This window comes from Penicillium canariense, assembly GCF_028826845.1.
Source record: "Penicillium canariense strain IBT 26290 chromosome Unknown utg000001l_segment0_segment0, whole genome shotgun sequence".
In the NCBI taxonomy this organism is placed as follows: Eukaryota; Fungi; Ascomycota; class Eurotiomycetes; order Eurotiales; family Aspergillaceae; genus Penicillium; species Penicillium canariense.
Window position 1 is genome coordinate 6,542,713 of NW_026622728.1, and position 12,913 is coordinate 6,555,625.

Consider the following 12,913-nt stretch of genomic DNA (forward strand, 5'->3'; position numbering starts at 1 on the left):
GATTGTTTATGGTTCCAAGGGTGTTTTGCCTAGATGGATTCGACGTATCATATGCCTTGATGTTGAAGTGCTATGATTTTGGGATCGCTTGGGGAAACATGACAAGAGAAAAGGCATAATGGCAGAGGCTGATCCTACGTTGCGTGGGTTTCCACGATGAGACTGTCAGTATAGTGGATGGGTATCTTTCTATGAACCCTATAGTACTGTATACAACACGAATATTCATCATCTCTCGACCAATCATCTAATCCGCATACCGCGCCCGGAATGCCTTCAAGAAGTCCAACCCATTATCGTTATTTTCATCACAACCTGAGCCCATGATGCCAGCATCAGAGAACAAAGGGTGACTTCCAGACGGTGGTCGCAAGCCGAGAATGGGAATCATGGACGGTCGGCCGTGAGCACATTGGAACGGGAATGCGCACTGTGACAGCCGTGTAATTAATGCTCTGCAGTTTTCAATATCCAACGGGTCATTGAACATAATGGCACCGCGGCATGCGCGAGAATTGAGTATATCAAGGACACCCTGCGGACAGCCGCTCATTTTCTGTACCCATGGATGCGCAGCGGTGGCACCAATTCTATCCGATGATGCTTCCTCGTCATCAAAATCGTGGCCAAATGAAAAGTTTCTCAATGCCCTTTTTGAGCCTAATGGCTTTCCGTCTTCCTCCTCGCTGGTCCAAATCTCACGGCGAAGGAGATCCACAATCAGACTGGGCTCAAGTCGACAGCGCTCAGCTATAAGAGTTGGTAGTGTATTTACGTGGACAGTCACTCCAGATTCTCCTTTTTCGGTCAAGGAGTAGTCAATGCCCCAGCCTCCAAAGAAATATGAGTATTTGCGAAACAGAGCAGCTTCTGTAGAGGAGATGCCAAATGTAATGGGGTCAATTTCAGCGGTGTGAACTTGATCCCACTGATGTAAAGAGCCGGGGGAAATGAACATGTCTTTAAACAGTTGTTCAACTCGACATCGCTCATCAGCTGCGTGCTGATCGATCAAGACCAAGACTTCCCCTGAATCATCTCCAGCAGGAGCCTGAGCATGCATAGTGCGGAATTTGACAAGGATAAATTTCTGATCGACCTGCGCGATTATGGTGGCCGTCGCCAGGCTTTGACGTCGCAGTTTGCCTCTGAATTTGGCAATTTGCGTACTGTCCAAGAATCCAACGTCCTCATGGCAACGTGGAGAAAGAACCGTATCATGCAAGCAGTCCAATCCAGCATCAAGATTTGGCACCGACATTTCCGTTCTAGCGAATATAGGATTATCCCATCCATCTAGCAGATTATCCACCCAGAGGCTAGAAGAAGAGCTGAATCTCGGTTCGCTAGAACGGTCTGGCTTTTGGAAAGTGGGAAGAAAGCGGTTAGACCTAGGACCAGCACTGAGTGCTCTAGGGTGGACGGTCTGGCCTGTTCGTGAGTTGATCTGATGTGTTATCCCAGTACACGGGTCAACCCAAGACATCAATTTGTCCGCAAAAGCCTCCGATAAATCAAGCTCGGGCTCGCCTTGGTCGATTTCTCTGAGAGATCCTACCGAGGGAACTGGCTCATCCTGAGATGCATCTGGTTGATCAGAGCATGCAACGAAGTGTCGACTGTGCTTCAGACGACTTCGTGGGTGTTCTGTAAGAAAAGGAAGTTGCTCATCGCTCGAAAAATGGTCATTTTCAGAAATAGGGCCCGCACCATTAGCGCCAGCCCCAAAGGCTGAACTTTCAGCACGCTTTGCGGCTTTGACTCGGGACCAGTTATGGAAGTATGGACCCGTATTCGCGGATCGCGATCTCTGAAGAGAAGGAAGTTTCAGGTGGCTGCTAAAACACTCTTCGGTACTCGAATTCCGACCACGCTTGGTGAAGCTGTCAGATCGCGTAGAACTCGTCCGCGTAGTGCTGGTAGTTTTCTGAGACCGATCGGGCGGCTTCTGTAGTCGTCTACTAGAACGAGGTCGCATATTCTGCTGCTTCAGAAACTCTAGAACCATTGCTTCAAGGACATCTGTAATGCCCTGTATGGACGTCTCGGAGGCAGAGGGTTCATCGCTATCCTCGAAGTGTTCAAGAGACTCGGTTTCAATGCGTATGTAGAACATCGGCCATTTATTGACAGGCTTGGCCCACTTTCCACCAGCCACATTGACTGAGGCGTCAGAAATTCGAGACATTGGAGATGGACTTGCCGGGGTTGTGTCGGAGAGACCCCCGGTGTTTCCGAAGTCAGACATAGACATTAATCGGTTGACCTCATTAAACAGGACGTTTGTGCGGTTTCGTGATAGAACCGGATGCTTGCCCAACGAAATGAATTGGAATTTTTTTGAGGGACTTGGCACAGTCGATATCGCTGCATGAATCGTGAGATCTGGAATCGACGCCGATATGACACGCCATGAATCCATGTTCCGCGAGTCGATCATGCCGGATTGGGAGAGGATGGACCCAATACGTCCGAGATCCATTTCACTCGCAGAAAGGTTGGGAGAGCGAGATCGTGCAGGAGATGTAGGACGAAGCGTGATTCGTTTGCCTCTTGCCGCATCTGAAACGACCAGCTTCGAGAGCTGGGCATTGGCCAGGATGAGAGAGACCAGCAAATATCTGAGATTGTCCCATTCTCTTTCTAAGTCCTCCGGCTTTTCGAGAGCTAAAGCCCGGCTTTTCACACGCACCGGCATATTGCCAAAAAGATCGTTGACAGTGATGCAAGTGCCACGTTCACCAAGCCGAAGACCCTGATGTGCTGGCGCAGGGATCAATCGTGCCACGGGTTTTGAATCATGAAAGATGACGGAGTTCGTCGTTGGATGTTGGCTACGACGAGACGTCACAGTAAGCAAGGACAGCGAGGCCAAAGAAGCCAGAAATATACCACGATGGCTATAGACACCAGGTCTTTGATACTTTGACGTATCTGTGACATGAGTTAAAGGGCAAAGTAACTTGACGGTAGAACATGGTGACATACGATGTGCTTTTCCAAGCCCACCTGTGCTTTCAAACTCAATCGGTAGTATTCCTTCGCCATCATCTTCCACTATGCAGCTCCCACGTTTGAAATCCACCGAGATGAGGATTGTATGTGCGCCCGCATCCAGCGAGTTCTTGATCAAGTCGACAATCACTCCATTTAAGTGAGTGATTGAAGTAGAGGACCTGATCTTAGCTGCCACATCTGAAGGAAGTGCTTGAATTCTTGTCCCAGGCGAAGACATGGCAGAAGAGCCCGCAGAAAGAGATTTGTCGCGAATGTTTCGTTCAAGGCATGCTTTCCTATTGAATCACTAGTGGGATTCCATTGACGGCAGGAACGTTGCCACCCTTTCATAATTGTCACATTCGAGGTTGTTGTGAGATACCACAGACGATCCAGACAACACAAAACACAATTCGATTTAAAAGGAGTTCATGAAAATTAGTTGAAGTGAACGATGGCGACTGACATCAAGGGTCGGCACATGACCAACGCGGATAAACAGTCGTCCCGCACGATCGCACTTGCCTTTGGCGCCACTCGACCTGCCAGCTGCTTCACGCTGCTCCTCCTGAGTAACACCAGGCAAGAGGCGTTCTAAACCTTTGCTACTTGATTTTACCATGGCTACAGCTGAAGGGCCCGCGAGGGCGCACGGTACGCTTCCCTGCTGGACACCTGTCCTGTGTGGAACAGCTAACTGATGAATGGGTATACACATAGATCGCAACGGTCGGCGCCGCCCATTTTCGAGTTGGATGAAGCGTCTCGCAAGCCTCAAGAGCTCCTCCGATTCGGGCTCTCACCGTTGGTCCAACAAGCGACACACAAACCCCAAGGGGAAGAAGAATGGGGGCCAGGGCAACAACCCGTATCCCCTGTCGGGCACAATTAACCGCCCAAACCACAGCGCCTCCTACTCAGAAGCCGGAGATCGTGATAGACAAGAGTCTCACTCACGGAGTGACCCTTCTCTGGTATATTCTGGCTATGATAATCCGGCGAAGTCGACTGCCCCTACTGTCTCGACCAATGGCGACACCACGATCTCGGATGCAGGGTACTCCAAGGCAGGGACATTGGCGACAGGAGGTGGAGGACTAAGCTCACACGGCGGAGGCGAAGGCAGCACCTTCTCATCGCCTGCACCTTCAGTTCGATCGTTGACCACCACCCTGACAACTGTGCAGTCGGCGGCACCATCTACCCAACTGTACCCCGCGTCAAATACCCAACATGGACAGGCAAATGGAAGCTCGACACAGAGCTCTGGGAACCAACAAGGTCATTTCTCACACCAATTCCCAACCTTGTCCTCGCCCGCTACCGCTGTGCCCCCACACCTCATACCCAACAGCCAGTCGATGACCTACAGTACTGCGACAGCAAACAATGTCCTGACCGATAATGCCTCCATTCTAACATTGGCGAGCTCCTCTAAGCGTCGTCGTCGGAATTCTCTGGATACAAATGCATCTGTTCGCGCCTTGGCACCCTCATCGGTCTTCGGCGGCAGCCGCGAGAGCTTGCCTCTAAGCGTTCTGAGCGGCAATGTGGTCGAGCCGTCAAGCACTTCAGCCTTCAACGCACAGGGTGTGTTAAGTCGGCCTAGCATCGTCGGTCTCGCGAGTGCTGAGCGCATCGGTGTCTACTCGTCTGGTACTGCACCTCTAGGCAGCACCGGCGGCGAACGAGGCGGTTTCTACACCGCGAAGCAGAGCCAACCCGCAGGCGACGGGGCAAGCATTCGTAGTGGTGCGGCTTCCCACAGCCGAAATGACAGTACGGCTGCCAGTATCACAGGGGGTGTAGGCGGCCCTCTTGCCATGGCCTCTGGCCGCGTCAGCCGCAGGAGCTCCGGATGGGGTGAGATCACTGGTGACGAAGGCGAGGAGGGTAAGCATGGCGAAGCAACAGATGAGAACTCGGCGCCCAAGCCAGAGGTCTCCTTCAATGAAGACCCACATGAAATCTAATGTTAGATGGCGATGGTCTTGATTCCATGTCATTTGAAGGGGGCGATGATTAAGGTCTCGAATGATTTTACGCAAGAATCCTGTCAAGGGGATGCACCTACTCCGGATGAAGATATTTCTTTCTTAATGAATTGATGCATGGAATTGGGAAATTGGGGTTTTGCGTGGATTGGCTTTACGGCGTTCGAACGCCGGGCGTTTGTTTTCTTTCTTTTCTTCAGGGCAGGAACTTTGATACCCTCTGCGGTATGTCTGGGGTTTTCTCTTTTTACTTCAGCTGCATACATGATTCTGCAAATTGGTCCGTGTATTCATAAGAGCCATGCAGAATTAATACTCTACGTTCGTATGTGCATCTTGCTAAGGATCAGATATGTGCACGGCCCATGCAAGTCTACCCATGTCGCTTAATGATTACCGGCATATAGTACTGGTAGACGAACCACGCACCACACTACTTCCACTCATGCTTAGGGCCAACTAGTTAATCGAATCAGCCCGCATGATGTGTCAGGGCTCAAACTGTTCACCACTTTCATTCTTGCTTTGGAGCTAGTAGTCCGGGCTAAAACTTCCCCCATCATCTCCAATATCGAGGGCGATGTGGCCAGATCATATAGAATGGCGTACATGATGGCAGAGATGGTGTCTACCAGCAAGAATGCTTAGCATCGGCCAGTTCACAGCTCGCCGGTCATTGCACTGAAGCCTCATACTCCTACGATCCAACCTACTGATCCTGACCGTGATCTGCCTTTTATCATATTCTGGCACACAAGATGCTGCCCTTGCCTCGTTACCTTGAACAGATTTTTGGAATCTTCAAATAGAGAAAAGGAGAAAATAGAGATTGCTTTTGTCGCTTGTTTTGGTGTGTTGCAAGGTTCCTTTTGACTTATTCAATCATACCTTCCGTCGGAACTGACCTCACTCCCCCCCCAGACCGGTGCCGCCTCTATCCTTAAAGCCCCTATTTAGTGGCTCTCCCTGCTAAATAGGATTTTACTTGGAAGGTCCTCACTGCCTCCTCCTGGTTCATAACTTATGAATTTTGTTTCGCAAAGGAAATTTGCTCTGTTATTTGACTGGGTTGCTGTCGAGGGACATTGTCAAGTACAATTGGTCGCTGAGACTTTCTTTCCCGTAGGAGAACATTGTCCGTTTGCAAAAAGTATTGACTTGTAGAGACTTTATCCGGTTCAAAGAATTTAAGGGTTAAAAAGCCCAAAGATGATCCACGGTCATTAAGACTTGACAGCAAGCAGCATGTCAGTTAACCAAGAACTCAAGCGATCAGACATCTACCTAGAAATCAAGCAGGTCTTGTTTCCAGACATGTAAGGACCAGAGAAGGGAAAAGGCTTAATACCTGTTTGAGGAAAGGTATTGCACATAGGTAGCGCTCTATTTCAGCTCAAAGTGGAAGATGGCATTAAATGTGAATGGTGGTAATTTTGGTCGACGGTTGTTAGATGTTGGTTGTTGAGTCAACCAGATGGCTAAGTGGTCGGATATCCTGAATACTATGCAAAATGCATGAGGTCGGTCGACTTGACGACCAACATCCACGCTAAGCTGGCAACTTTTACTGTTCTATTGAAAATCAATACAACCTGCGAGGAAGATGAGATATCCCTTGAGGCCGTCGCTATGCATACAATTCGTCGGGTTGCGTCGAATTCGAACCTGCAAATATATACATCCAGGAATGGACAAGATCAACATTCCCCAAAAAATTTGTTAAAAAATTATACCGGAGGACAAAATTGAAGATAGAAAACCAGTATCCACTGAGTGCTTTTTGGAGTCTGCGACGGGATTATTGAGAAATCTGCTAAAACTGCAGGCGGCGCTACGACCGTTCGATATCTAGTTTGCTTCCTAATTGTCCTCTTTGCTGCAATCCTCGCTATCCTGGGCATAAAGCATTGCTTTCGAGACTCTTCCCTTGAGCCAGAAGAGTATGAATGCCTGGTGAACTTCGACTGGTAACTTTCCAATTTCTGGAAGTGCATTTACTGCCAGAGAAGTTTGCTAACAGTATGAAGTTGACCTCGCTGCGTTGGAATCTTTATTGGCCGGGTGCCCCTTATCGCCTGCTGTAGATTTTCCTTTCCGCTTTATCTTCTGGGCCTCATATCATCTCCATCGGAACCTCACGGTGAAACTTATAATTTCCTGAAGGTCTAGAAGCTGATAGCATGACGAATGGCACGACAGTCTACATCAAGGGCGTAGTGAACCAACTTGGATATTCCGCCCGGCTTATTTGTTATAACGTTGATTGGTTGTGCTCTAGACACGCCACCGGACCTCGGAGGCTGCATGAGGTGCACATTATTGCCGCCACAACGGCCCGTTTGGGTTGAGGCGAGAGTCATATAGAATTGTATGAATGAATGGATGAATTTTTACAATCAGTTCCGATAATTTTGAATTTGACTGTCGGATCAGACACGGTGAAAAGAGTCTCTATGAGCAAAATTAGTGAACACCATGTGGGGTGACTAATCGCGGCATAGGCCCCCCTGAAGGTTCAATGCGCTAGTGGTGCGTCTAATTACGTCGGGACCTTGGATTCAGGCAACCGTGCAAAAGGGGTGCTGGACAAAACAGGGAAAAGAAGAATGGATGGGTGTGGCGTTCGGAGGAGCGCATAAGCCTGATACGGGTGTAGCGCGACTATTGCCGATCGATTGCGATTGGGTTGGGCGTGTAGTTGGTACCATGTGCTTGCCCCAACAGCCAAGGGAATTTTGTGTACCCGCAACTCAAGTTTTCCGCAGCGAGGACTGCCATACCGCCACCTTGACCTTTGCTCCCAACCACTCTACTTGGCGTGGACAGCTGTGTTTAGACGCCTCCATGTCTCGCATACCTCGCCTGTAATCAACCCTCTACATACAAACGGCTCGTGGTTACCTAGGAGCCGTCGTCACCATGGAGAAACCTCAGCTGTCGCGCCAGAAGACGGTCGCTGTCGTGGGTACGGGCATGGCTGGTCTGGCCACTGCGCACTTGTTACACCAGGATCCCCAGAAGCGATATCATGTTACTCTGCTTGAGAAGGTCGGTCAATCCTTGACCCTGCGTCACTCGCCCTGGGGACCTTGCCGAGTTAGGGGCCGATGGGTTTTCGAAACTCTCACGACTAACAGGCCAGATAGAGAGATCAAGTTTCACTGAGTGCGGAGTCAATCCAGATTCCTCCGCAGGACTCTGCAGGTGCATCTTTATGGGCTGATGTGCCCATGCGCGCCTTTGCGGGTGGCTTCTATCGCAATTTGGTCCGGATGTACGACTATCTGGGAGTCAAGTACCATGCGCAACCATTCCTTTTCAGCTTTACAAGGTTGCCGAAACACCAGCAATCTTCATCGGGCTCCTCTTGCATTCCGAGGCCGCAAATGGTTTATGCGTCTAATTTTCACCAGATGCCCCCGGTCCCTCGAACATCAGACATGATCCACTGGTGCATGGAGGCTATATACACGGTGTTATGCTACCTGTGGTTTACCATTTGCTGCTTCGTCATTTCACCATATTCCGAGAATCTCCACACGGGGCAACTTAGCGAGTCGCTTGATCACTATTTACGTCGCATCTGGTTGCCGCAGTATTATGTGGCCAACTACCTCCTCCCCCTTATCTCGAGCGTGTGTACCTGTTCGCACCAGGAGCTCTTGAACTTTCCAGCCTCCGACGTTTTGGACTACAAGCGCCGTACCCATCGCCAGCAGCACTTCGTCGTAACCGCGGGTGTCCAGTGTGTTCAGCCGAAGCTTCTGGAAGGCGTGGAACTGCGTCTTGGCGTTCAATTGACGCATGTGATCCCGCAAGGGAATGGGGTCCAAATCAAGTACTCAAACGGAGATGGAAACAGCTCCTCAGACTACTTTGATCTAGTCGTCTTGGCCGTTTCGCCTGATGTTGCTGCTTCGTTGTTTCCCACTCTGGATTCTCAACTGTCTGCCATTCCTACTACCATTGTTGAAACGGTCGCACACACCGACAAGTCAACCATTAAACCAATGCTGCATGCCACCGCTACCCAGGACTTGATTAAATGCTCCAAGGAAGCGCGAGGCTCTTACAACATCGGGACGCAGCGCATTCACCTCCTTTCGAACGGCACCAAAACCGAGTCGGTCCATGAGCAATCTAACTCTATTCTCGTCACAACGAACCCCCTCTTTCCCTTGGACAAATCAAAGGTCCTTCGTTCGGCAAATTTTATTCGTGTCTTACGCAGCCCACTCAGCCGCCTACTTATCAATTCGATTTTCCGAAATCGCAGGGAACAGGAGAGCTTCTCTGATTCAACTGTTTCGTTGAGTTCTTGGCGTAACGGCGACAATGGGGTCTACTTAGCAGGTGGGTGGTGCTGGGATGGTATGGTCCTGCTTGAAGGATGTGTCGTCTCTGCCATGCGGATTGCTACAGACCTCGGCATTACAGTGCCCTGGGATGTCACAGCGGCATGAGTGATTAATGCCCGGGGGTGATCATACCCTATAGTTGATTTGATTTACATATTTATCCATGTTTTGATGGACCTTTACAGTATTTACGTGGATTGACGATTACTCTAATGGGCATGAATGGGAGTGAAGCCTGTCTATGCAAATATAGCGCTACATATAATGCGGCATATACGACCCAGATTCTGATGTTCTGCCTACGACTGCTCTAAGCGTCGAGCGGAGATTTCTCTGTAAATCTGGATTGTTCATTATCACCTTGACTTTTCAGCCACTAGACCCTTTGGCTAATTATCTTTGGCCCCCATCTGGCCCTTTGGCCCCTCTCAACCCTAGGGGCGCTTAATTCAATGAACAATTTAGTAGCCTACACAAACCGGACTACTACTACCACCAAGCACGCGACAAGGTATTGGGCACTATATCGGCCAAATTGAGTTAGACCAACCTTCTAGGGCATGCGGATCGCAGAAGAAGCAGAAGGTTTGGCAGGTCACATACGCAGATATTAGTACCGCTTGATCCAGATTGAGCCGGACAGAGGTTGGTACTTAGACAGCACCCTGGAAGAGGTCCGCCTGTGACACATGTTGTACCGGTCGGGCACTGGCAAAGATGTTAATACCATATATAAAAATATCTGATTTGGGATCACCTACGCATATTCCCGTTGCGGAGCAGAATGGCTGCGCTGCTGGACAGGATACACAGATCCCATTGACACATGCGCCACCTCCAGATCCAAGAGGACACTAGCGATATGCAGTTAATGCTATTGTGTTCAAGAAGCTGAACAGCCCAAGAGTATGTTTGGTCATTCGATAGGAAGACGAATAAAGCAAGAGACAAATAGAAGCAAAGACTAGAGTATGAGAATAAAGGTAATAGATAAAACAGCAGAAATATATAGACAGAACATGCTGAAAGAAACATTGACGAGTAAGGATAGAAGACATTGATCAGACTTACACCCTTATTACATTGTCCACAGTTGCTGATGCTCGTAGACAAGTCAACACATCCTCCCTGGCAGCAGGCGGGCAATGTACCCTTGCATGTTGGGGCATTGCAGGATCCACAATGGAAGATACTAGAGCTGAAATCAGTACAGCTTCCATTACAGCAAGCAGGCACTAAGCCAAGACATGGCGGTGTTAAGCAGGAGCCGCAGTGGTTCGGATCAATGGCAAGGTCGGTGCAATTTCCATTACAACAAGCCGGATTTTTACCGGTACAAGCTGGAGTCGAGCAAGACCCACAGTGAGTAGTGCTGACTGCGAGATCTGTACATACCCCATTGCAGCAGGCAGGCAGAAGGCCAGTGCATGGAGTGGCTGTACATGATCCACAATGACTCACGCTGGTAGAAAGATCCTGACAAGTACTGTTGCAGCAAGCAGGCTTTCCTCCTAGACATGGAAGAGCTATACAACCACCGCAGTGATTGACATCGGACGTAATATCAGTACAATTGCCGGAACAACAACTGGGTTTTGAGGCAGCGCACTATACAAGTTTTCGTGTTATCGGAGGCCAGGAAAATTATAGGGGCGATGCTTACAGCATGATTGCAAGCCCCGCAATTGGAATTACTGAGGCTCAAATCAGTACATGTACCAGAGCAACAGGCTGGCGAGGTTCCAAGACAAGGAATAGCAAGGCAGCTTCCACAATGATTAACATCGGAAGCTAAATCAATGCAATTTCCTAAGCAACAGGCTGGCTGGATTCCAGCGCACTACATGGGAAATTAGATCACTGCACCAACGCTAACCTCATTTAAGGAACTGGAAGTGACTTGCCGTTTTATTGCATGCTCCGCAGTGGTTGAGGTCTGTGGCAACATCTGTACATTCTCCTGAGCAACACCCAGGGACAACTCCCAGGCAAGGAGTGCCAGTGCAAGAACCGCAATGGAGAATATCCGAACTCAAATCAGAGCATATGCCGGAACAGCAAGCTGGAGTTGTTCCCTTACACTATGGAATATTAGTTCGCCACATGCGCAAATGCACGGGATAGTTGATCAAGGCTCACGCTTGTATCACACAGTCCGCAATTCTTGATGTCGGATCCCAGGTCGGTGCAGTTCCCTGAGCAACAGCCAGGATGTGTTCCAGCGCACTAAATAGCGGCATTAGATGCCGAGTAGTACCGCTAAAAGTGGGCAATAACGACATACGGAGATACTACAGTTTCCGCAGTTCTGTGGACTAGATGTAAGATCGACGCAGAAGAAGTTGCAACATGTCCGGCCAGTTGGGCACTATGAATCATTTCAATCTTAGTCCATTGTCTCTGAGATGGCATTGGAGTGTGAAAATTGAAATCATATCAGTGTTAGCTTACAGGTATCCATGGTAACCAGGATGCGCATATAAGAGCCGAGTTCGGGGTTACAAAAGCGGAGGGACTGGCGGTTGTGACAGTCACATTCACTCTCACCGGTGTTGTATCATGAAGTTTTGCCTCGGCGTAGTTAAATAAGGTACTCCCAAGTGCTATTATCAAGTTAGATTTTCAACATGAAGGTGCGTAAGAATGGGATAGAGTGATAGGCCTGGGGAAAAGAGTAATTTATTCTTACCAAGGGCAAGGAGATAACATGCTGATACCATGACCATACTGGGAAATTCCAGGTAGTTTATGATGCTCGAATTCTTCCAGACGAGAAATCTTTTGCTGTTTATATTACGAGCTAATGGGAAACCCAAGGATTTATTCCATCTGGCTGAGAGCCCCCGCGCTAAGAGTTGTATGTACGCGGCACAATCCAGTTTCCACATGACAATGTAAAGGGCAAATGGTGGGTTGAAGCTCCCATTTTGTCATCTCATAGTCGCACGAATCTGTATGCATCCGGATTTTCAGCGAATCAGATTCAAGGAGTAGGATCTAAGGTTCTCTCAGTTGCCAGTTGTCATGAAAATAGCTTCGTCACTGTGCCGTGGTTACTCCTTGGTAAATCCCTCTTCACGGACCGACGGCAGAGCAAGCACCTTCTACCAATTAAATTTATGTTTTCTCTTTTATACATAACCGCCGGAACTCAGCTGTAGCCGTGGGATTGGAGTATTAAGGGAACCACCCACGAGTCATGTATTGGGCTTGGGGTTTGGTTTCCGAATCAATTGCTCTGTTACATAGAGCGTTTTGTGGCAGTATACCAATGAATCTCAAGGAGACTATGGAGACTTCACTGAGTCAGCACTTTATGTCGCCGCTCGTGTCTGATGCCACAGTAGCAAGGCTAAAGTGAGGTTGTGTTACCTCATGAGCACCCGTCAAAACCTTATATTCGATCAACGTTGAAAGTGTCTTTTGAGTTGAAAGATCGAGTGTAGGTTTCTGGATCATACCGGTTGGCTTCAAGTTCAGCTCAAATAACTTTCCGGATTGCTTTGGATCTTGTTTAGTATACATTAACTGATACTTGAAGATATATCGTTTCTTGAGGAAAAG

General features: G+C 48.9%; 3 protein-coding genes across 3 annotated transcripts; 2 read left to right on the forward strand and 1 right to left on the reverse strand.

Annotated features, from left to right (window-relative positions):
• Window positions 1-247: 247 nt before the first annotated feature.
• Window positions 248-3,235, reverse strand: N7482_002236 (putative DNA mismatch repair protein (Mlh3); the record flags this gene model as incomplete). The annotated part of the gene is made up of 2 exons (XM_056684361.1): window positions 248-2,934; window positions 2,989-3,235. 2 exons carry the CDS (start codon window positions 3,233-3,235, stop codon window positions 248-250), a joined length of 2,934 nt encoding a protein of 977 aa, XP_056547967.1.
• Window positions 3,236-3,617: 382 nt separating this feature from the next.
• Window positions 3,618-4,970, forward strand: N7482_002237 (uncharacterized protein; the record flags this gene model as incomplete). Its single annotated transcript, XM_056684362.1, has 2 exons — window positions 3,618-3,651; window positions 3,718-4,970. The coding sequence occupies 2 exons, from the start codon at window positions 3,618-3,620 to the stop codon at window positions 4,968-4,970; spliced, it is 1,287 nt and encodes a 428-aa protein (XP_056547968.1).
• Window positions 4,971-7,910: 2,940 nt separating this feature from the next.
• Window positions 7,911-9,454, forward strand: N7482_002238 (uncharacterized protein; the record flags this gene model as incomplete). The annotated part of the gene is made up of 2 exons (XM_056684363.1): window positions 7,911-8,039; window positions 8,138-9,454. 2 exons carry the CDS (start codon window positions 7,911-7,913, stop codon window positions 9,452-9,454), a joined length of 1,446 nt encoding a protein of 481 aa, XP_056547969.1.
• Window positions 9,455-12,913: the final 3,459 nt, after the last annotated feature.